The sequence below is a fragment of the Camelus dromedarius genome, chromosome 14 (genome assembly GCF_036321535.1).
Source record: "Camelus dromedarius isolate mCamDro1 chromosome 14, mCamDro1.pat, whole genome shotgun sequence".
In the NCBI taxonomy this organism is placed as follows: Eukaryota; Metazoa; Chordata; class Mammalia; order Artiodactyla; family Camelidae; genus Camelus; species Camelus dromedarius.
Genome location: NC_087449.1, coordinates 12,424,626 through 12,450,170, shown reverse-complemented (window position 1 = coordinate 12,450,170; position 25,545 = coordinate 12,424,626). Strand labels below are relative to the sequence as shown.

Genomic DNA, 25,545 nt, shown 5'->3' with positions numbered 1-25,545 from the left:
TTATCCATATGGAGAAAAACCCTGGCTTCCTATCTCACAAATGCTCAGAAGTCATTACCTGAAGGATTAAAGACTTAAATGTGGAAGGAAAAAATGTCAAAATGTTTAGAAAATATACAGTAGATCTTTATAATTGGGGTTCTAGAAGGCATTTTAAAATATGACACCAAAAAAGCTAAACAGCATCACAAAAAATAAGACCTAAAATATTTAAATTTGATCACATTGAATTAAGAACTGTTTGTAACAAAAACGACAGCATAAAGAGAATGAGAAGATAAGCTGTGATACGGAAAAAGTTGTTTCCTCTATCATTGGTAGAGGATTAGCATCTAGAACACATGAAGAATTATTAGTAAGAAGGCAAATAACCTAATAACATTTGGACAAAAGAGGTAAACAGATATTTCACAGAAGAAGAAACAGGAATGCAAAGGGAAATATAATTTAGTTCCGCAGGGTGATACCATTTTGCAATCATCTGGTTGGTAATAATTAAAAAGAGAGACAATTCCAAGAATTATCACAAATGTGGCTGAAGACAACTCTTATGCACAGTTTGAAGGACTGCGAGTCAGCACAAGATTTTAGTCTTGCCTTGGAAAGTTGGACATCCTCATACCCTATGACCCAGTAATTTCATCTAGGTGTAGATCCTACAGACATTCCTACACAAAATGATGAATAGAAGATTATTCATGGTAGATTATTCCCTAAGAACCCCAAACTGGAAATAATCCCAATGGTTATTAACAGAATGGTATTTTAAAAATTTCATTATGTGATCATTGAGTTATAGAATTTTGTAAATGAATAACTACCATTGCATACAACAACATGCATGCACCCTATAACTCTTGCATTAAGAAAAAGCAAGTGACAGAAGGTTAACATTACAAAACAAGGAAAGTTAAATAATACATTGGTTCATCTGCATATTTATGTATAAAACAATAAAATGCAAGAGAATGATGACAGACACACAATTCAGGACCATGGTTATCTCTGTTACTTGTCGGGGAGGGATACAGAGGAATGAAATGGAGGCAGAAATATGCAGAGAGATGTAACAATATTAGTAATGTTCTAGTATAGTCCTTGCTATGGAGTGAATTAACCCCCCCCAAAGATACGTCTCAATCCTAACCCCCAGTATCACAGAATGCGACCCTATTAGGAAATAGGGCTGTTGCAGATGTAATCAATTAAGACCAGGTCGTACTGGAGGAGGGTGGATCCCTAATCCAATAAGACTGGGCTCTTTATAAGAAGATGGCCATGTGAGGACAGACACGGAGAGAATGGCATGTGAAGGTGAAGGCAGAGATTGGTATGATGCATCTATAAGCCAAGGAACAATAAAGACTGCCAGAAGCAAGGACAGGGACGTGGAACAGTCTCCCTCAGAGCCCTCGGAAGGAACTAACCCTGCCAAAACCTTGATTTCAGACTTCTAACGTCCAGACTGTAAAACAATACATTTCTGCTGTTTAAGCCACCCAGTTTGTGATACTTTGTCACAGCAGCCCTAGGAAATTAATGCAGTCCTTACATTAGGTGGTAGGTGCATGGGTGTTCATTTTATATTGTGATTCACAACTTACAAATGCCTTACATGTTACTTTTTGTGTTTCAAACAGTTACATAATGAAAATAAAAAGGCAAAAGAAGTTGTTATTATTTTCATTACTACCAAACTGAGGCATATTTCCTAGCATTAATGTTGATGGTAAATATCAGAAAAGCTTCCCAAGACAGTTTTATTAAAACTATAAAAATCAACTTCCAACACACTCTTTGATTTTTATGGCATTTTTATTTCAGCCTCAGTGTCACTGAGTCCCGGTTTCTCTGACTTTAATTATAGCCTATACACTCTTCTGAGCAAAGTGTTCTCCATCTAATGAGTGAAGGTGGTTGCCAGGCACACACCTGTCATGGTATATTAGCTCCTTGTACACAGGCTGACATCAGCTTTATCTCCATTAACCCAAATGGAATGCACACAATCACGTCCAGGTTCTGGGCGCACACTCCACAAAAATAAGTGTCCTCCTCCAGTCCAGAAGCCAGACAGAGCAGGAGCTTGTATGCTTTGTTCACACAGCTGTAACTCTGCCTCCTAGAAACAGTGCCTGACACAAAGTAGGTTCTCAAGAAATTTGCTGAAGGAATGTATAAAATAAGAGTTTTAAGCACACCCACTTCTCAGCAGTAATAATACCAACTACCACTTTTCAGAAGAGTTTATCAGCCACCTCTCACCCCCTGCTAATTTTTGATCTGTTTGTTTCCCTCATCTGCAGATTCACCAGCTCTTCCTCCTTATATATGCAGTCAGAGGCTGCCATCGGGAACTTTGAATAGGGGATCGGACTTGGGTCTTACAATCCAGACACATACATTTTTTTTTTTTTATGAGTAGTTAGGTGTTTAATCTTCCATGTAAATTGGCTGTTTGCTCTACTAATACTAATATATACTTTCTATGTTGAGAAGTAATGTAAGTGCTTTAGAATCTTTTATTGATACTCAGGTGAAATGTGTCTTGATTAAGAAATGGATTCTAAAAAAGGAACTCCAAGAGTACATGCAAAGAAGATATCTTTTCAAAAATTAGGATTTATCTAGTATTTTTGAAAAATAAATTAATATTGTTTTGAACAGATCACATAATAAATGTTACAATTTGAAATGGCATGAATGAGATTTTTCCTCTTTTACCCTGTAGACAGCAGTTGATGTTAGTAAGATGCACCAATGAGAGATGAGACTTTCTAAGATCTTGAGATATAATACAGGAAATGCTGACTGTAACACTGACGAATTCAAACAGCATTTGCTAAGTGGTCAGGATAGTCCTGGGTGAGGATGGAGAGATGACTAAGACCTCTGTAGGCATTTAGTTCAGTGGGAGAGACATAAGTAAATGGATAATTGCATATAATGTGATTAAGTGTTATTAATCATTAAAGGAAAGACCAGTGCTCTGTGTCACTCACGTTTTCAGTGTGGTTTATTACATAGTTGTTTTTATGGATACTGATCATCCAGATATAACATTTCTCTGCTAACCAGAATATTTGATCAACCAAAATTTTCAATTCTCCCCATACCTCAGTAACAGTTTATTTTATGTTATGATCATATCATTAAAAACATCTCAGTATCTGCCACAGGGGAAAACTCTGCAACCATTCTTTTCTATAGTTAATGACTAATTTATTTTCTCTCCCTCTAGTATTTTATGATCCTTTTCAATTGCCAGGAATTTAGAGGCCCTTTCTGATTTTAGAATGGAGAAAAGACGGGTTGTTTTCTTGTGACATTGGTTTTTCACATATGTGGTGGCAACATTTTACTAATAAAGAGCAAAGGTCAGTAGCAGATTCCCATAAGTGTTTAGCTATAAAAATGAGATACAGTTAAGAGGTATGGATCAAAACAATGCTGGCAAAAAGCAGTTACAGGATTAAAATGGCTCAATTTTAACCTGGTGAAGTAGTGGATATTTTAAAACTTAATCATGAAATGATCTCCACAAAATTTGTTAGATTCATATCTCTTTGGGTAAACATACCACTAGAAATTCTCTCACCATTGGGCTTTTTAAATCATTAAAATGTTACTAATGTCTTATCTGCAGGTGTTTGAGAATACTTTTCGCCTAAACCTAACCCTAACCCTTCTCTCATTCTTTAGAAAGCAACAAACAGTCCAGTCTTCTAAGCCACAATGAATCCTAAGGCAGTGACTTTCCATTGACAACACTTGGGCTGAATACCCGTTTTTAACTTCCTAAGGATATCGGCCACTAATCCTTCCCCAAATACATCGTCTCTTTCTTTCTACCTGGATGAACTGTCTGCAAACTACAATCTGACAGTTCAACACGCTGTCACGACAGCGGTCCGAAGACTTTCCTCAGCTCCCCAGATTCCTATTTTTCAGACTTAGAGATGGCGACTTTAGCTGGAAAATGAGTTAAAAACAAAACTTTCCCCTAAGCGGTCGGGCTGTTGAGAGGGCAGCTCCGATGCTGATGCGGGGGCCGGAGCATCCCAGCGCGGTGCTCAACTCTCTCTTGGCCCCGCTCTGGGCTAAAGGCAAAAGGGGCGGAGAGGAGAGAAGGGAGGAAGGGGCGGAGGTCACCCACGCCCTCCACCCCGCCCAGGAGGCGAGCGCCTCTAGGTGCTAGGAGATCGGAGAAGCCGAGCGCGCCGGGCAGGTTCCGTGCGGGCAGAGCGCGCGGGGGGAAGCGCCGCTAGACTGAACTCCATCCAGCCGGAGCCGGAGCCGGAGCCGGAGCAAGAGCGCGGCGCTGCGCCGGCGGGACCTGCGGCGGCGGAGGAGCGAAGCTGGGGCGGGATGGCCCACGGCCCGGCGCGCTCTTCTGCTCCGCCGAGAGCCCTGCCCGCGGCCCGGGATCACAAGGTAACCAATCACCCCTCTAGTGGCTGGATTCCCACGAGCTGGCCTTCGGATGCTCAAACCCCACTGAGGTCTAGCCACCTCACCCCCGGGCTCTCGGCGGCTGCAGCCGGCAGCGCTAGAGCGCACCTTTGCCTGCGCTTGGCAACAAGTTTGGACCAGATGCCCAAGCTGGGGAGGCCCGCGGAGAACAGGGTATCCTTGCTCACCCATCCGGATTCTGAGCTGCGCTCATGGGGACCGGGTAGAAAGGGTCTCGGAGAAGGAAATGCGTAAATGCTCCCTTGGTTCCCTGCCCGCCCCACTCCGGCACCGAGGCCGGCCCAGGCCTTTGGCGCACCCCCGGGTGGGAGGGAAGCCGGCCCTCTGGCGTTTGAGCAATCGCTGAAAGTTTCAGCAAGTTAAGAGGTTTGGGAAGGATGTTGCAAGCAGAGGCCTGGGGGCGGCGGGGTAGTTGTGGGTGAAAGCTGTGAGTAAGACCCGAAGGAGGCGGCGGCCCTCCAGGCAACCGGGGCGGCCCCGCTTGGGCCGGTCCCAGGAAAGGCTGGCTCCGGAATTCCTAGCCTCCCGGAAAGCTGCTCGGGAAACGCCAGGCGAATTAGCTCGGGGCGGGGTGACAGTGGTGGTGGGTATAGAGGGTCTGTGACTCAGTTCTCGACTCACGAGGGAAAGAGCGACAAATAAATAATTCACATTGCATGCTGCTACCCCGAAATTAGCTTAATCAGCAGCACAGGCAGATGTGCTCACAGTGAGCGCAGCCAACCCTTCCCGTCAGGACCCGGGATTTCTGCACAGGTGGTAGCTGGACCAGAAAGCCCCCCTAGAGACTCAACACCGACCCGTCTCCTGGGCCACTGATGCGTGTGGTTTGTTGCTATTTGATCTCGATCAAATAGTTTTAGAATTTATTCAGAGAAACCCCATTCAGCGTCAGTGAATTCTGCTCCCTCCCAAAGTTTGGAGAGTATTTTGTCTGCCTGACAAGCAGACACAGTTCCTAAAGAAATAATCTGCACTTTGGGGACAAAACCCATCAGAGAAAAAAGCAGAAACTTTAGAAGGTCATCCGGTTATTAAAATAGGCTATTATGCTTTTAAAAACTCGATTGGGTTTAAATCTAATCTTGTTAGTGACTTTGTAAACCTTCAGGGTTTTAAGGTGTCAGTGACGTGTCGGGAGGAGATGTAGGAGGTGCCCATTTGCAGAGTTAGCCACAGAGGTTAACCAAGGGGGCGGGGGTCTCAATTCTGGTAGCTTCTTTACCTTGAAAATGAAATGTGGAACCGCAGGCAGATGTGTGCTGTTTTCTGGATGATGTAATCTTGCTCGTGATAGGCCAGATAAATCTGATTCCTACCGCAGGGTGCTGGGGTGCTTTGACCTTAAATGTCAGACGAACAGCAGTCCAGTGCTCATAATTTCTCTGTCTTCATACTACAGATCTCTGGACTGCAAGCCTGCACTGTCTTGAGAGGGAGATGACTTGAGTGGACGGCTTTTATCTCCACAACAATGTCCATGAACAATTCCAAACAGCCAGTGTCTCCTGCAGCTGGGCTCCTGTCAAATACGACTTGCCAGACAGAAAAAGGGACTTCAATATCTTTTTCAATAATCTTCATGACAGTGGGAATATTATCAAACAGCCTTGCCATCGCGATTCTCATGAAGGCATACCAGAGATTTAGACAGAAATACAAGGCATCGTTTTTGCTTTTGGCTAGTGCTCTGGTAATCACAGATTTTTTTGGCCACCTCATCAATGGAGCTATAGCAGTCTTTGTATATGCTTCTGATAAAGACTGGATCCACTTTGACCAATCAAACGTCCTTTGCAGTATTTTTGGTATCTGCCTGGTATTTTCTGGTCTGTGCCCACTTTTTCTAGGCAGTGTGATGGCCATTGAGCGATGTATTGGTGTCACCAAACCAATATTTCACTCTACGAAACTTACATCCAAACATGTTAAAATGATGTTGAGTGGCGTGTGCTTTTTTGCCGTTTTCATCGCTTTGCTACCCATCCTTGGGCATCGTGACTATAAAATTCAGGCGTCAAGGACGTGGTGTTTCTACAAAACAGAGCACATCAAAGACTGGGAAGATAGGTTTTATCTTCTACTCTTTTCTTTTCTGGGGCTCCTAGCCCTTGGTATTTCACTCTTGTGCAATGCCATCACAGGCATTTCACTTTTAAGAGTTACATTTAAAAGTCAGCAGCACAGACAAGGCAAGTCTCATCACTTTGAAATGGTCATCCAGCTCCTCGCTATCATGTGTGTCTCCTGTGTTTGCTGGAGTCCGTTTCTGGTAAGGACCTATGGTTTTGACAATTTCTGCTTTCTTCAGTTAATCTACATTCAGTGTAGTCTTTGCTGAGTTTTTCAAAGTTGTTAGCCTTGATGGGCAGTGCTGTTTCATCTTTTAAATGCTGGAATTTACCCCTACTCAGAACTTATTTTAGCACTCTAAATAGCTTTAGATTTAAGCTATTTATGACACAGATGGTTATTTCCCTGTAAGCCCTGAATTAAAAGATATATCTTGCTAAACAGTTGTAGTGTAGTGTAGTGTGACCTGCTTGCAGGGTGGAATCAAGTAACTTTAGTAAAAGTGACATAGTTTACATACACTGAATACGATTAGTTTCTAAAATGTGAAAGAAAACAACCAACTATGAAACAATATTGGAATGGACTCCAGTAAGTCTTGGTAGCAATTCTCATAGACATTTAACTTATAGACTGGGTTCTTCTCAACACACAAGGACCGAATCTCAGCCTGCAAAGGGAGGTGCTGAGTTGAAATAGTTGGATGGTTCAGGTGAGCTCAGTGGGTAGATCAGGTAAAGAAGTCACTAATTCACTAACCCAGGCTGCCAGGAAGGCAGGGAGAGGTATGATTGGCAGGAGAGCCTGGGATTCTCTTCATTTCAATCCTTTCTCTTTTTTAATTTAGCCAGCAGCTATATTTAACATCTTGTTATTTCTATTTGGAAGTGAAGGCAGAAAGCTAAAGTTAAAGAATTAGCCACAAACATAAATCATTTATATGACTTTCTAGGTGGAAGACGAAAAATACTTATGATTGATACGTATGACCATAACTCCAGCAGTTTATGATGGAAAAAGTGACAACATATGAAAGAGGAAACATCCTTGTGTAGGTAGCTACTCAGGGCAGCAAAGATTATTTTCATTCCCTTTTCTGTACCAGTGGGGAAACAGGCCGGTATCCAAAGATAGTAATACAGGTGATACGCAGGTAGAAGTAAGGTAAAAATACACAGGTGAGATGCTGGCAGATGTGACACCGAGGTCGTGGTCATACATCGCGTAGTAGTATGAAGGGGCTTGTTAGTTACTAGTGCAGTTTTTCTAGGTCCCCACAGGTCCATTGTCCAAAAATTGTTGCCAGTGAAGTTTTCATAGACAATCTTGATGGTCCTGGTGAACAGAAAAGTCTTTGAGAGCTGCTTTTTGGGTTTTTGTGGACAGATCCTATGGTAGTCAATTTTATTCTGCAAAATGATTTCTACTTTTTAAATGTTTCCTGATTTCTTTTCCAATTTATTTTCTCACAATTGGAATTTAGCTCCTTGAATTATATCATTTAAATATTCTTTTCTCCTATGATGTCCTGGAATTGGTCCTCGGTGCCCAACCTAGGAGAGGCTGGGCTCCATCTGTCAATGGGAAGTCAACCTTCTGAGGCCTGCTTATTGTCAGTTTAGGAGGCCTTAGGTGAACCCATGTAGGGGTCTGATCTGAGCTCATGGTTTGGTTGTTTGAATCTAAATAGCAGAGACCAGTTCTATCAATACTTGGAATCATTTCAGTGTTCATCCTTGGAGAGTTTAATTTATACTGCTTGACAAAGGGAATTCCCTTAGACAATGCTCCTTTTTTTCCCTTCAACTTTGAGATAGAGTAGCTTTTCGAAATAAAAAAGTGAGTCTGAGAAAAAAAAATGAGATGAATTTGAGGGCTGGAAAGGGAATACTGAGAAGGGGAGAAAAGAGGTAGCTGAAAATATTTAATGAAAAATTTAAAATGAAGATCAGAGCTCTGGAGAAAACCCAGAAACCGTGAAATAGTGAACTCAGTGAGAGACAGATAATCTGAACAACTGGAGTAATCACTGGTGTTTCAGTTTTTAGTTTGTTCTGGGTCATCTTTAAAAGTCTGCTCAGTTCTGCCTTTTGACTGTGAGAAATAGGAGTTATAGGTCAAATACAGTAAGATGATGGACGGTAGCGAAATTTTATTCTTGCCGTGGATATTTTGAATTTATGCTTTTCTCTAGTTTCTTTTTCTGAATTTTTGGCTTTCTTTACTGTTAAAATAGATGTTACAATTTAATCCATATTCTAAACATATTTCCTAGTGGAAACATAATTTTATATTTTTGTGGAACATTTTCTGAGGTCTGCGTTCTCTTTAAGAATTATTGCTACATCTGTGACGCCAATATGTCAATGCTTCTAAAACGCTTTTTAGGGTAAACATTATTTCTGTGTTGGTTGCGTAGTAGGTCTCCCACAGATACTTCTTGGGGGTTGATGTTTTGAGTTGTTCCTGGCATTCTTTCTCTTGTGGAGACTTGGGTCTTTATGGCAAGTTCTGGCTAAGGGATTTATAACTTGTGGTCTGGACACAAGTGCCTGGCATGTTAGGTTGAGGTCATCAGACAGCTCTAAAGGGAACCAGAGTGTAAAAGTCAGGCTTGGGAATGCCACAATAACAGCCAGTACTCACTCCTCAGTTGAAACATTTCTTCTGTTTCCCCTAAATGCCCAGGAGGGACTGCATGGGTGTAAAAGACTGAGCCATCGTTCTCCACCCTGTTTTATTTTTTAAATTTTTTATTTCTTTTGTGGGGGAGATAAATTAGGTTTATTTATTTACATTTAGTTACTTATTTTTAATGGAAGTACTGGAGATTGAACCCAGGACCTCGTGCATGCTAAGCATGCGCTCCACCACTGAGCTACACCCTCCCCATTTACCAGTCCACCCTACTTTAAAAACTTCTTGATTTTTAACGTATCTCTGAAACCAAGCTTATGAGTGCCTACAGATGCACTGTAATTGTGACAGCTCCCAGGTCAATGCCCTCCTTTATACCACGTGCCTTCTCTCTGTGGTTGATACGTATGAAATGTTGAATTTGTAATTGGAATGAACATGTGTACACACTCTTTGACTCCTGTGTTCACTGTCACTTTCAAGTGTCAAACTGGAAGAAGGGTCCAGGAGCGTACACTAAAGGGAGGCAGTGGGTCGTGCCGACGATGGTGCCTGGGCTTGGCAGGGTTTATTGCATCAAAACTTATCAATAGTGGCATCATTTCTAAAACTATTTCAACTCGTAGCTGATGAAAAAGGGGATACTTTATTCATTTTGACGATTCGTTTTAACTAATACAAAGGTAAACTGATCATGAAATCTCCCTCTCTCGCTTTTGATAGACTTTATTTTTCTTGGGTAGTTTCAGGTTTACAGAAAAATGAGTGGAAAGCAGAGTCCACATATACCTTCTTGTGTCTCCACCCCTCCTGCCCCAGACTTCCTTATTTTTAACATCTGGGACATTTGCTACAGTTGATGAGCCAATATGAATACGTTATTACTGACTAAAGTTTACAGTTTACATTAGGGTTCTTTCTTTGTGTTGTACAGTGTGTGGGGTTTGACAGATGTGTCCACCATTACTGTATCGTATGGAATACTTCCACTACCCTGTAAATCCCCTGTGGTGATTTTTTTTTAATTTAATTTTTTTTTTTATTTTCACAAAGTAGGAAGTGTATGTGTGCTTTCAGGAACTGAGATTTAGAAATATAGAAAATCATAATATTAGTTGAAAATATAACTTGTTAAGGACCTTTAAAACTTTACAATATCTGAATTTTATAGTTTTAAACACGGTTAACTCATATAAATTCATTTCATTACAATCCTAACTGAAAAATACAGGGAAAATACAATAGGCACTTAGCTTACAGTTCCATTTAGGAACAAGTTAATACAGATATCCTTGATGGCCAAATGGCAATTATAACGTTGTCTTTTGGGCATCCTAAGTGAATCACTTCTTAATAAATCAATCTTGAAGATATTCTTTTGATGTTTCTAGAGTGAGGGTGAAAAGAAGACATTTGCCCGCACTTTCAGATAACATTTTAAAAAATATTGTTTGTTTCTGTCTTTCTGTGGGTAATGGTTCTTTTTAATGTTCCATTTCTAGAATATGTAATCCTAAAAGGAATTTAGTATTACTGTTGTGCTTGTCTCACTAGTTCGGCAGAGCAGTAAATACTTGCTGACTGGGTGACTGTAACTTAAGTAGTATGAATGTCAAGAGATTGGAAATGATTGACCAGAATGTGGATTCTGAGTTTTGTACATGAGAGTTACTTGAGCAGATGTTGAAACCAAATGGTCGTTTTTAATCTGTTCCCTAAGTCAGCAGTTGTCACTCTATACTACAATTAAACCTCAGCGATCTGTTCCTGGAAGGCCATTCAGGTGTTTTTCTTCTCTTCAAGAGTAGAGGATCATTTTGAATTGGGAAAAGAAGTATAAAATATCTGAAGAGAAAAATGGTATCTTACGTAGGTGAGTTTACCCAGGAAATGTGTTTTCTTGCATGAGCAGAGTTTGAATTTGAGTTTCCTGAGGTTGTTAATCTTATGCTAGTATTTCTAGTCAACAGAGTCAAACATTTGGTCACGAAGATATTTGTCAGATATAAATCAAAGAACTGAATGGTTAATTGAATTTTACTGAATTGCTAAAGGCATTGGCATCATAATGACCAGGTCTCACAGAGCGAGTGGCAAATGACAGAACAACACAGCAAAAGAGGACATTTCAGCTATTAGTGAGGATTGCGTTCTTTGAAAGGTTGGCTCTCAGGATCGTAATTAAGAACTGGGTGATGGAACTCCGTGTATGTGTCTGTGCACCTGTCTCTACACCAAAAGGATGGTGGACAGAGGTACATTTATATGCTTCAAGTGAAAAGAAAATGTGAACAATGTATAAACATTCTTAAATAACTCAAAATTTATATCCAGAAGAAAAGGTATGCTTTAGAGATATATTAATGTATTTTTACATGATAAGAATTCAGGCTGCTCTCATGTTTGGGTGGGCACGGAGTACATGGTGTGAGGTCAGCGACAGGACCTTCAAAGAGATTTGGGAACACATCCCTGTCCCTGAAGCCTCGGTGTCCTCTTGCCTGGAGTGCTTTCCTCCTGACATCCACGTGGCTCTCCCCTAACTCCTCTCTTTAATGTCATGCTGTCTAGCTGGGCTGTTTTCAAAAGTACCCTTTCTCTCTCTCTTCCATTCCTTGGCTTTATTTCTCCCATAGCACTTAGCAGGATCTGACAACATGGGGTACATTTAACTGTGTTTGTTTCGTGGTTGTTTGGCTTCTGCCTCTGGCATGTAAGCTCCTTCAAGAAAGGGACCAACGTCTGGCACAGAATTGGGCTTAATTCCTTTGCTAAATGAATCTCATGTGAAGGAGGGCTCAGTGGGTCATGGTCCTCATTTCCACTTTGAAACTATGCTGATGAGGTCAGGACTCAATTGGTTGACCTCATTGCCTCATGTCGGACACTTCTGAAGGGTCATCCGTGCTTCAGAGCTTGTAATTGCATTCCAGACCTGCTTCTCCCTCTGTGAAATCCTGCTTTCCTCATCGCCTCACACTCTCCAGAAAAATTCCTGCATGTAAGATCTCTGTCTCTAAGTCTGTTTCCTGCAGAATCCAGCCAGCTTGGGGAGATCTTCTGTTCACACAGTATCTCAATGTACAGCATATTACACATAGGTTTACAGTGTGATCTGGTATATATTGAGCTATGTATAGGCCTTTGGAATTGAACTCCTTTGAGTATTTTGTCTCCCTTCATGGAACTGTATGGGGTAAAACTGGACCAGCAAAAGTCAATCAATTAAAAAAAAAAAAAGACACTGCTAGGTTGAGACTTTACACAAAAATCTGTTGCTTTAGATGTGCATGGTGGTCTGGAATATTTTGGTATTTTAAGTTTATTTACTCTTGGCAAAATATGACTTCCTGTTTTTAAGGAGAAAGACATAAAAATGGCCAAAGATATCATAGACGTTTGAGACGGCACTTACAAAACATTGCTTGAATGATTCAAGTGTAAATGAATCAGAAACATGTGGATTAAATTTATACCCTCATGGATCTAAAACTCTTCTGGCTTAATGTGTTTTGGGGTTTTTATTAAACTCCCAAACATTTGAAGAACAATTCAAGATGTCGATGTGTCCAGAATCTCTCTGGGTTGCCCACTGTAACTTCATTTGCTTAGTCTTACCCTTACAGGAGGTACATAAAATGCATTCCACTTACACCTGCTTTGGAAGGTGCTTACAGCCACACCAGATATGTTTTACCTGGTATAGCAATGCTGCTGCTCTGTATCTACAGAGGATTTCACTCAATAGGAGAAATTTGTCTCTGGATATTTGCACATACTACGTTTCAAAGCTTGTGTAAATTTATCATTCTGCCCATCCTCCATGCTGGGTGTCAGGATGGCAATGCCCCCGAGGTGTGGGTGCAGTTGTGGCTTTATACAGAAAAGGAGGTGGTTTCACTCACTCCTCCTGAGCTATTGAATCCCCAAATTAAATTCAGATTGTGAAATGCTAAAATGGAGTGTGGCTGCGGTGTGATGGCAAAGGAGACGGAGACAATTGGATTTCGTAGGATTCTCTTTAGTTATTTTAGTGTACCCAAATCAAGCCTCTCTTTTAGATTACTGTAATTATTCAAGCTCAGGCAGGGGGCAGGGTCCCAACCCCACCTGGAGTGACCTGGAGTTACTCTCAGCCAATTTTGTACATCTGTGAACTGATTATAATAACAGTACTCACTTAAAAGCACTTAAAAGGGGCAGAAAATATAATCTGCCCTTGCAATTTTTCTCGAGACACAGGGATTGGCACAGAGTAAATGCTCAACACAATCTCCAAATCCTCAAAAAGCCATTGCAGGCATTGCCACCCAGCATCTCAATTAGAAACAATCATCTGTTCAGATGTTTTCCATTTCAATCCTCTATTGAGAAGGTTTGGTTGCACTGGAAAGGGACAGGGGAGCTCATAGCTCCAGAAAACGTTCTTGGGCATTTTCCACTTGAAGGTTCAGATTATTGCTCCTTATTTCACTGCCTCATGAGAAGTAAAGATGTTTTGTGCTGATCTTTCGCATCTTATTGGAGTTCGAATATTCTAATAACTTATCATTATAATAACTTATGAGGTATTAATCATTTTTGAATCAAGTTAACATCAGCAAAAAATATTGAGAATGTTATGCGTAAGGCATTACTCTTGGGGCTGTGACTGTTTCCAGGGAGTAAAAGATAAAGCTCTTTCCTCAAAGAGCTGATAACTTAGTTGGAGTAAAAGATATAGAGTAAGAGGTAATATGCTCTTGAAGAGGCAATAGAAGAGTCTGGGCTCAAGTCCTGTTTCTTCCACTTTCTAGGTGTCCCTAACCACTTTTTGCCTCAGTTTCCTCATGTGTAGACTTGGTAGGGTCATAGTACTTGTTTCATTGGGTTGCTGTGAGAACTAAATAAATTAACGTACGTAAGTTAAAATAGTGCGTGACACAGTACCATATGCTTCGGTCATTATACTGTTATCATTATTGTCTGTTACTATTAAATATTAATGCTTCCAATCCATAAAAGCCAACGAGAGATCATCTGTCAACGCAATGATCAAAGGCACTTTTAAATTAGTTATTAAATGAATGATGGCACTGGAGTAGGAAGCTATTACTTCTGATTTGGTGGTCTGCAAGTAATTACTGGTTTATTTAATTGACAGATTTATTGAGCACCTACCAACTGCTGGGCGGTGTTCTAGATACAGATTAACAGTCTCTTTGATTTAATTGGTCTCAATATCTATGGCCTTAATCAACAGGACTTATAGAAAAGGAGAAGAGAGGACATGTATAGAAAATGGAAATATGATGATATTCGATTATACTTTATAATAGAATAGCCGGTATTCTGTCATGAATGGAATGGATGAGATTATTTTTGATAACATATAAATATCTGTAGTATATGATTTGGAGGGAAAAATTACTGGAAATAAATGTGATCCAAAGTCAAGTAATGCAAATTGTAATGTAAAACCAAGGAGAAAAGAGATAATAATGTATATAATTTCTAGAGAGATAAAAAGCTGCAGATAAGAAACTAGTGTTGTGGACAGGTCCTAGCAAGGTTAGAACAAGATCAGAATATAGCAGGTTGGAAGAAGTTAATATTAAAAGCTAGAAGGTTTTTCAAGCAATGAAACATGAGTAGAAGAAAAATTAAGTCAGATAACATAAATTTAAAAATTCAGATTAATGGTTTATACTATCTTTTGACAAGGAAAGTGATTCAGGACATAAAAGAGAAATAAATGTTGGTAAAATGAAGGTTACAAAAACCACTAACTCTTTCCAAGAATTTAGGCTAAGAAAGTGTTAGAAAGGACTGAAAATAAAGAAAAGCAAGGCTGGGAACATTAATAATGTAAATGAAGACAATTAAAAATCACTTATGCTTTAATCTGCTTGTTAATCTATTCACTCATCGGTTTATTCTCTCGGCAGGCTTTTGCTGAACAAAGAGGCTGGGTGTCTCTCCAGGCGGAGAGAAAAGCAGACACAGAACATGACCAGGGGAGGTACTCCCGACCCAGATTCTAGAAACCGTCCTTTCTAGCTCCTTTAATTTATCCACGATCTTTGCACTCGCTCCTCCAATCTGTTACGCGCATCGTCCTTTTCCTTCTCTTTCCTCTTTTAACAAGACATAAATATAACCATTTATATTTTTCTGGCCTTGCCTGGGAGCAGGGCAGAAGGTTAACTGCTTCAGTAATAGTGGAGAACTCTGGGCCCAGCGGGGCATTAGTTAAGTATTAAATAATAACGCTGTAGCTAGAGCAGCAACAGTAATTGTTATTGTTCTTACCATGATTCCATCTTCCTTTATTTGGCTTCTTGCATTTATGGTCAGGGCAGAGGACCAGAAGACAAAGAAAATAAAAGCCACATGAATGACAGAGAGAGAGAATGTAGGAGCCGGGACGAAGCAGCAGAGGCCCCGGGAAGCTGGCGTGTGTAGGTGTGAGGGTGGAGAGGGCGCTCTCGTGTTTTAGGAACTCCGTTGGAAAGATCTCCCTTTATTTCCACGGACATTTTCTCCTTATTGGGGAACGTATTAAATTTCATGTATTATGTTCCCTCAAGCTGCTTTGAAAAATGAAATGTTTTCTTTAACTATAAAATTTTATTGTAAGAAAATATAGTAAACTGCAAATTAAAATTAAAAACAATCATCCAAATCTCACTACCCAGAGATAAACACTCAGCATTCTGGGTGCATCCTTTTACCCAGCTGAGACAGAATGAATATTAGTTTAATTTCTTTGGTTCACAAAGTAGTTAAACTTTTTTGTCGTATATTATTGAGCATTATCTCCTTTTCTGGTGAATGTGTGGGTATTTTCAAGGACTCTGTGAATAACAAAGAACAGATAATGCTAATAAATAAAAGTAATTATGCAATCAATGGTTATAAAAGTAGTTGTTTTGCCAGGTTCATTGTTAGCCTTTTAATTTAGCATCTTAATTATACAAGTGGCGAATGAAACAATAATTTCTTTTGTAGTTACTGCTTTCTGTTTCTTGTTAAGAAGTACTTTCTCAGGCTAAGATGATACTGGTGTTCATTTCTTTTTTCTTCTAGAACTTTTGCTTTTCCTTTTTTGTATCTGTGTTTTAAAAACATGTAATTTATGTTGGTTTGGTTAGTTTGCAGGTTAATAACATGAATTTTCTTTTGACTGGTTAGCTAGTTATCCCCAAATCATTTATTAAATGATCTTTTTGCAACTGTTTTAAATTCCTACCTTTATTATATGTAAACTTAAATGTGTCTGGATCTTTCTATACCCTTTATTTTGATCTAACTTTAGGTTTGCTTATAGTTAACATTTTCTTCAGATTTTATTTAGACTTGTGTTCAGTTTGTCAGTTACAATATAGAGTGTTCTCTTTCACGATCAGAATCATGTTTTGAATATTAATTTCATAGTTTCTTCATAACAGTGCTTCACATCATTTTTATTCTAAGATTTTAAAACATTTTTTTCTATTGTCAATCAAATTTTATTATTTTCTCTTATTTTTCATGCATGTGTATAAGAAAGCACTGATCTTGATACTTTTTTTTTTATTTTTAGTGTGACAAAATTCACATAACATAAAATTAACTATTTAAATAATTTTAAAGGGTACAATTGAGTGACATTTAGTACATTCACAGTGCTGTGTAACCATCACCCCTGTCTTTTCCGGAACATTTTCACCCCCCACAAAGGGAAATCCCATGCCCACTAGCAGTCCATCCTCATTCCCTGCTCTCTGTGGTTCCTTGCAATCACTGCTCTGTCCTCTGGCCTTACAGATTTGCCTATTCTAGATATTTCATATAAATGGAATCTTACAGTATGTGGCCTTTTGTGTCTGGCTTCTTTCATTTAACATGAGATTTTCAAGGTTCTTCCATGTAATGGCAATGGATGAGGGTTCCAATGCCTCCATATTTTCACCCAAACTTCGTTTCTTTAACAATTTTTTATTATGGCTTTTCTAGTTGATGTCCAGTGGTAACTCATTCTGCTTTTGAGTTGCATTTCCTTGGTGACTAATGATGTTGAACATCTTTTCATGTGGATGTTGGGCACTTGTATACATTTTTGGAGAAACTTTCATGCATATTTTTGTTTTTAAAAAAGTTCTCTAATTTTCTTTTCTTTTATTCTTCTGCTTTTAATACTAGAATTATACTAGTTTTAAAAGACAGTAGGGAAATTTTTTTCTATGTACTGAAATAATTGAAGTAATTTAGATGACAGCTTTTTTGTGATGGTTTGACACCATTTCAATATTTTTTTTAAATAGAACTTTAGTTTTTTTTTCTGGCTGTTGGTTTCAGTTTTCCACTTTTTCTTAATCCCACATTGGTACATTTTAGTAGAATTTAATCAGTTTTTAAGAGTATAAATTTAGTAGCAAACTTTTGTATTGAGAATTTGCTTATAAATATTCTTCTCTATTAATTTATATATTATACATATACAAATTATAAATGTATACATTAATATGTTTATTTTACCAATGTTTTGTGAATCATTTGTATTTTTTCTTTTAAAATCAGTCTTTCCAAAGGGTTGTTTAGCTTAATAGTTTTAAAATGTCTTATAGCAACTTATAAATCTTACTGTTTTCAAGTTAGTTAACTTTTTATTGTCAGATTTTGTTAATAGCCCATGGGAATTTGAAAAGAATCTACATTCTCTCTCTTTTTTTAAGTTACAAAGTTCAACATGTAACTGTTGAATCATAATTATTAGTTACAGAATCTTATTTTCTTATTTTTCTAATTGTTCTGTCAGACAGTGTGTGTATAAGAACTTAGAATTTTATTCTGTTCGTGTTTTGTTAGCTTATATTTGTATTTCATTGGATTTTTATGATTTAGATTTCAGTGTCATGTCATCAGGGGCTAATTCATGTCTGTTATATCTTTGTTATAAATTGTTCCTTTTATAAATATAAACAAATCTTCCCTCTCTGATGTTTCAAAACATTTTTCCTTGGTATCTTCTTTATCTTATACTGATGCTTAGCATGATCATCGCGATAACAGCAGTAGACTTTTTCAGTATTTTGGATTTTATTTCTGCATTTGTTAGTTATTGAGATAGTCTAAGACACTTCAGCTCCATTCTTATCAATGGAATGCAGCATCATCGTAGCATTCAAACAAAACTAGCAGAGCTTTTCTTTCCTTCTCAGCCATGCCCCTCGGTACCTCTTGGTTGGGCTCCAGAATTCTGAAATTGAAAAAAATACATCATGGGGAGGAACCTGTCCTCATATTCCATGGCCTGTATTCTGGGAGATGCTTTAGTTCTGCCAACTTAGGATGTATGAAGTTAAATTGGAAGAGGGTCAATGAAGGGAAGAGCATGGCTAATTTCTAGTTTAGAAAGCAGATCAGTTCTGCCTAGTCCCACGAATTTGCTACAGACCACAGTGGACCTCAGCACCTGTAACTGGCCTGTTCCTTGCTCAGTCCTGCTCCAGGATTTAGTGTGGAATTGCCCAAGACCTGTGCACTAGGAAGAAACTTCTGAGAATATTCCTCCAACCCAGCATATCCTATGGATCTGCTTCAATTAGAAATGAACTCTTTAGGGGAAAAGCCAGACTGGAATTGCACATAGAAAGAACGAACTGTGTGAATGCCTTCTTATTCCTCAGTTCCTCGTATGAAAGCTTGGTTCCAAACTGCAATGCCAAATGACAACAGATATCTATGTCATTATGCTTGTGTATAGTGTGGTGAACAGAGAATTAGTGTCTGATACAGCTTAATCTTTATATGCTTCTATAATGACATTTTTGAGACAATATTTCTTTCATATAGTATTTATGGATCCAAAAACTACCTGACGTACCAAAGAACTAAAAAAAAATCCACGGTATAAACTTTGATAGCATGACGTGTTTTTGAAGCTCTTACAGGATGTAGGGAGATCCTTTTCTCCACTTAAAATCCAAAGACAACTCAAGCAGACTGTTTCTTATTTCAAACAAACTGTTTTCAGTTAAGAAAGAAATACTAAGTAGTTCTAAATGCGTGGCATTTAGAGGAGATCTTTGCCTTTCTTTATTGAAGTTTAGTTGATTTACAATGTTGTGTTAGTTTCTAGTGTACAGCGTAGTGGTCAGTTATATATATATATATATATATAAAATATATATATATATATATATATTTATTTTCATTATATGTCATTACAAGATATTGAACGTAGTTCCCTGTGCTATACATTAGGACCTGTTGGTTACCTATTTTATATATAGTAGTGTGTATGTGCTAATCCCAAACTCCTAATTTATCCCCCTCCCTTTCCCCTTTGGTAACTGTAAGTGTGTTTTCTATGTCTGTGAGTCTATTTCTGTTTTGTAAATAAGTTCATTTGTGTCATTTTTTAAGATTCCGTATATAAATGATATCCTATGACATTTCTCTTTCTCTGAATGACTTCACTTAGTATAATAATCTCTAGGTCCATCCACGTTGCTACAAATGGCATAATTTCATTCTTTTTTATGGCTGAGTAGTGTGTATATGTGTGTGTGTGTGTGTGTGTGTGTGTGTGTGTGTATATATCACATCTTCTTTGTCGAGTCACCTGTCCATGAACATTTAGGTTGCTTCCAGGTCTTGGCTATTGTAAATAGTGCTGCTGTGAACATGGGGACACATGTATCTTTTAGAATTAGAATTTTCTCTGGATATATCCACAGGAGTGGGATTGCTGGAGATCTTTGTCTTTTTAGATCATCTGTCTAAGTTCATAGCAGGCTGATCTGTAGATACGGATATCAAAACCAGCTTGCTAAAAGCTTTCCTGGAAGGTGGAGAAGACAGCAGTTTGTCTGTCTAGGGACGATTTCCATTGTGTGTCATTGTGCCTCTCCTGATTGCCCACTTTGGGTTTGTCTGTCTAAGATAAGTGGTAATAATACAAAAGATAGTCTGCTTATTTAGATAGTTTTGGGTTGATGTGGATTTCATGGTCACCTTAGCAAGCCGCTTAATATTTGGCTGTTAAGATGAATGAATGACCTGCTTTACCTATATGAGTGCCCTTGTCTTGAATACCTCCTCTGAGTATTAATTGGCATACACTGTAACCACAGCATGGGTTTTGCCTTTCTCTTGGACTTCTTGGTTTGTTTTACATGGTTGCCAAAAACTCAAGTTCACATCAATTCAAGTCACCCAGAGATTATTTATCTGCTAAACACGATAATAACACAAGCAGTCAATTAAAAATCATGCATCACGATGATTTCTGAAGGATGCTCTGCGTATTCAGATCCTAAGCAAAGTGATAGAACCCAGTGAGTCCTGAGAATTCTCTTACCCCTACCCCATGGCCAAACACTCAAAACTGTTTCTGCTTGAGGGAAGAAGTTCTGTATTTTGGAATTAACTTCATTTTCCCTGTCCACTGAAGACCACCGGGAGGCCCAAGATCAAACTTCCTGGGCCTCCCGGAAGTTTGATCTTGGGCCTCCCCCATCAGTGACAGACCTATACCACCCAGCCTGAGGAGGGGAGGGAGAAGTTAACATGGCAGCATGACTTTAAGAACAGGTGAATACAGTTCATTAAGTATTGCTTTTATAATTAAAGTCAGAGCATTCATGTATGAATGTCAGTTAAGTAACTAAGTATTTTCCCCTCCAAAATTTCTGGAAGAAAGGCCAATGTTTCATAAATAGGATGTCAAAATTGCATGGTTTAGCATGAAGTACAGTCAAATATATATATAAGGCCAGTGGCTAAATATCAGCTCTCTAAAAAGATGTTACTATAGCACAGTACACTGATGAAAATTTGGTTTTCTTTTTACTAGAGGAATTATAATTCTGAAAGTCTTGATTTGTTTTTATTTACATTTGTAATAATTTTCTTCATGAAACCTGCTCTGATTATTCTAGCCCACATTTATGTCTCTTTTTATGGATAAAGCATAGCATTTAATTCTATATAATTATAAGTGAAATGAAATTAATGAATGAAACAACATTCTTATGATGATGGTTATTAAATGCATATGATGCCACACAAGGATTTTATTTTTAAATGTTATTTTTGAAAAAAAGGACTAAGTTTTTGATATATAACTAGAACCTGGAATTGGCTTTATCTTAAATGTCAAGTTTTTGCTTAGAAGCTTTGTTTTGTTGTATAAGAGCTAATTAAAGCCCCTCGTCTGTAGCTCCTACCATATGCCTGGCCACGCTCTCAGCACTTTACAGTTTAACCCGCTGACTCCCTATTACCTCTTCAGTTGTATATTTCTTCAGACATGGAAAATATTTATGACTCCACATGTTCAGAAGGTTTACCCAAAGGATACAGTCACATAAGGCCGGACATCACTTGCATTTAGCATCATGAGGTTGAATCATCAGAATGATGTCCAGACTCATGGGGAGCAGCTCACATGTGAAGACAGCTCAAAGACATTGTGTTGGTTGTGATTTGTGGAGGAAGATGAACAGGATTAAAACGAGGATTATTTTTGTACTCTGCTGTTTACTGACATAGGCTTGATCGGGAGTAAATCTTTGAACAAATTTACTAAAAAGTCTGCCTTCAATAAATTAGAAAAAGATTGCTTCTCTTCTCCCTTCTAGAAGGTGGATGATGCCCTTAGTCTCCTACCTCTCTGTCCCCAGTGTAAGTGGGTTCTAATTTACTTGGGTAAATTAAAAAAAAAAAAGGCAGGTCTATTAGTTGGTATTGAATATTAAAGATAACCTAGATATTGTACAGAATGTTTTTACACTTTGAGAGTGTTTTTCTCTTCTCTTCTGTCATTGAAATTTAACACCTCATCCAGGGGAGAGAGTCCTTGCTGAATGTCTGGAAGGACCAGGGAGGCTTGATTGGAACCAGAGGATGCCATGAGGAGCCAGTTTCAGAATTCTGATTGCAACAAAACAAACTTTTATCTTGAGAATGTGTTCATCTCTCACTGAACAGCCTTGCCATCATACCAGGCATGTTTGCAGCTGGAGGAAGCCATAGTCCTGATTTTTAAAGAGACCCAAAGATATGGCTCCTCAGTGAGAATCCACTGTAAAAAAGTAACTAAAACACATCCAGAAATAGAATAGATTTCATTATTAGAAGACTGCTTATTAATTCAACAAGTATTTTTCTCAGTGCCTTCCATGTGTTGGACACTCCTGTCTTCCAGGACTATTGTGCTGGACAAGACAGGCCTCAGCCCCGCTTTCCTGGAGATTTCATTCTTCTGAGGGTGATGGTTGCCCGAGGTAGAGGCTGTTTGGAGAGAGAGAGAGAGAAAGAGAGAGAGAGAGAATAAGTAAACAAAGAAATTAACAGAATGATTTCAAAGGGCAGTAAATGCTATGACTGACGGTGGGACTTGGGGCTGTTTTAGGTTGGATGGTCAAGGATGGCCTGAGGATGAAGTTAGCCCCGGGTGACTAAAAGGAGTCAGCCATGGGAAGATATATGGACAGGGTGGTTGGATAGAGGGAACAGCCAGCACAAAAACCCTGTGGTGGGAAGAGGATGGGAAGGGTTAAATTGGGAGTTTGAGATATGCAGATACTAACTACTACGTATAAAATAGATAAACGACAAAGTCCTGCTGCACAGCACAGGGAACTATATTCAATATCTTGTAGTAACTTATAATGGAAAAGAATATGAAAATGAATATACAAATGTATATGTATGACTGAAACATTATGCTGTACACCAGAAACTGACACAATGTTGTAAACTGACTATAGTTCAGTAATAATAATGATAAAAAAAAAAACACCCCAGTGTTGGGGATGAGCTTCTTGTAATGAGAGACAAAACAAAGGCCATTAACTGGAGCAAGGGGAGCCCAGGTGAGGCTGGTAGGATTTGAGGATGAGAGGGAGGCAGTGACCTCGTGGGTCACTGTGAGTTTGGATTCAATTCAGTTGGAATGTCTTTTTAACAAGAGAAGGATATGATCTGATACATAGTTTTAAAAGATAATTTTGGCTGCTAGTGGATTACAACAGAACAGGAATATAGCAGAAAGTTGTTTGAAATTTCATTTGAAACATGAGTATTGAACACATCACTTTTTTAGAACTTATGTTGGGAAGTAAGGCAAATGATACATCACTATTAAATACGGATTCACTCGTGAGTATCAAAGGAAACACTTTCAAAATGATATTTTCTTAAGGCTTAAGATACAATTATATAGTGTGGCACAAATTTTAAAGGGAACATTTAGTTCTATCTTATCTATTCTACTTGGTTAATAACCTCGGTATATCTTCTCTGCTGACTTAGCAAAGGGCATTTTGATGAACACTCATTTGAGAATATGCAATTATCCATTTTATTTTCCTTTTTAAATTGAACTGTAGTTGGTTTACAATGTGTTAATTTCTGGTGTATAGCATAGTGACTCAGTTGTACATACATATATATATATATTCCTTCTCATTATAGGCTATTACGAGGTATTGAATATACTTCTCCGTGCTATACAGTAGGACCTTATTTTTTACCTATTTTATGTGTAGTAGTTAGCTTATTTTGCTTTTGAGATGAGGTTATTTGTCTCTCTTTTAATTCTCTTTATTGTTATGTATTATTATAATTTTTTTTTGGTTTCAGTTTTGCATAGCTATGCACACACAGAGACACACAAATTAGATATTTCCATGTTTCGGTGACAAGTGGTTTTCTGTTTCTTGACTCTAGAGAATTCAGCTTTGATATTCCCTAATAATTATTTTGCTACAAAAGAGAAATGTCCGACCATGACTGTGTTTGTGATTACATGATGAAGGACACACACACATACCTACATTTCTAGGATGGTGTGTAATACTTTACAGATGGATCGTGGGTCAGGAGTTTACACATCCCTTGTCTGGAGTTTTTAGGCGTTGACTCTGGCATAAGAAACCTTTTTTTTTTTTTTGCTATGATTTGAATATCATAGTTGACACCATTTAAACTGTGTACAACATCTTATCATTTTATTTCGCAGAGCTTTTCTGCAGGGCCTTAAAATATTTAAGGGCAGAGAGAGAGCAGGCCCTACCATAACAAGCCTCAGCAAATTCTGACTGGAGAAGAGGCAGTGCGTTCTGAGTCAAGGTGCTTAAATATTCTCCAGTTTCCGCTGGTGGGAAGAAAGGATCGGCGTTCATCCCCAGCTGAACGCCAGCGTTAGGACCTCATAGGACTCCCTGACTGGGGAAGGTGGTTGAGTTTCCCCCTCCAGCTCTGCATTCACTTACCAAATGTTTAGCAGGCACCTTCTATAGGCAAAGACATCCTAATTTTTATGTTGTCTCCCACCACTAAGCATCTTTGTCAGCCCTGACTCCACAACAGACGACTCAACTCAATCTCCTTAGGCTGTACTTGAATCTCTGCTTCTAACTAGGTGAGTCCTGTGGCCTCTCACAGTGCGCAGACGTTTCTCACTGCCCAAGTTTGCACATACTCACCACGCCTCCTTTGTGGGCTTCAATTTTAAGTCCTGTAAAATATGGATAACTTCACTGACTGTATCACTCATTTAATCAAGTAACCTGTGAGTTGTCGTATGACAGCTGGTGAGCATCCAGTAAAAGGTGCTGTGTGATTCTTTTTGTTACTGTTATGCCCATGATTCCATATGATACTCTAGTAAAACTCAGTGGTAGTTTGAAAAGCGCTCCCTAGGTGCCTACCATGGGCATTTGCACATGTGCTACATGGCTATATAAGCATGAATAAAATGGGATCCTCACTTCAAAGGAACTTAGAGCTTATGTGGGGAGGCATGAGCAGAACTCGCTCTATTACAAAAGAACCCTGCGAGCAGGTGCCCATGACCTTCCAAGGAGGAGCTTTGCTGGAAACTTCCTCTCTGTTTACTCTACACCAAGCTATGGAGGGTAGCATGCTTGACCAAAGCACCCTTGAATTCAGGATTATGTTGTCTCTGGTGGTCACTGGATTTAGTGAAGTCGGCTCTTAAATATCAATCGTGAGACTGAGTTCTCTTCTAGAAATGCAATTCTTGGGGTTTTTTTTTTTTTGATTCAATCATTGATCTGTAAACTTTCCATTTTCCTTTCTTCTTTGGGTTAAATGATCTCATCTTTTCCTCACCCTGATTTCTTTTCCATAAACTTGCAGTAAAAGCCAATTTTAGGTTTGTACTGCCTCCTTTCTTTTCATGAGGTGCTTCTTAATATGAAAGTGTTTAATAAGGTCAATTCTGCTCGAAGATGCCAACCAGACACCATTTTACCTTTTTGGGATTTTGGACTTTTGCAATTTAGGGTTTTGGATCTTGTATCTTTCACTGGTTAACCCAACCAGGGAAATCTGAAGGCGAGTTCAGCCCTTTTTTATCAAATCACT

The 25,545-nt window shown here is 38.8% G+C and overlaps 1 protein-coding gene across 3 annotated transcripts in view; it reads left to right on the top strand.

The window, feature by feature from the left end:
* The first annotated feature begins 4,211 nt into the window (after positions 1 to 4,211).
* Positions 4,212 to 25,545, top strand: part of PTGFR (prostaglandin F receptor) — a 43,029-nt gene continuing 21,695 nt past the window's right edge. Inside the window, exons 1-3 of one of the 3 annotated variants that reach the window (XM_031465449.2) lie at positions 4,212 to 4,434; positions 5,876 to 6,745; positions 15,111 to 15,184. In XM_031465449.2, coding sequence (XP_031321309.1) covers positions 5,948 to 6,745; positions 15,111 to 15,184 — 872 coding nt within the window. In that variant the 5' untranslated portion in view covers positions 4,212 to 4,434; positions 5,876 to 5,947. Of the gene's footprint in view, positions 4,435 to 5,875; positions 6,746 to 15,110; positions 16,143 to 25,545 lie in introns of those variants that run through there. The other 2 variants (XM_064493416.1, XM_010989069.3) reach the window with 2 other exon arrangements.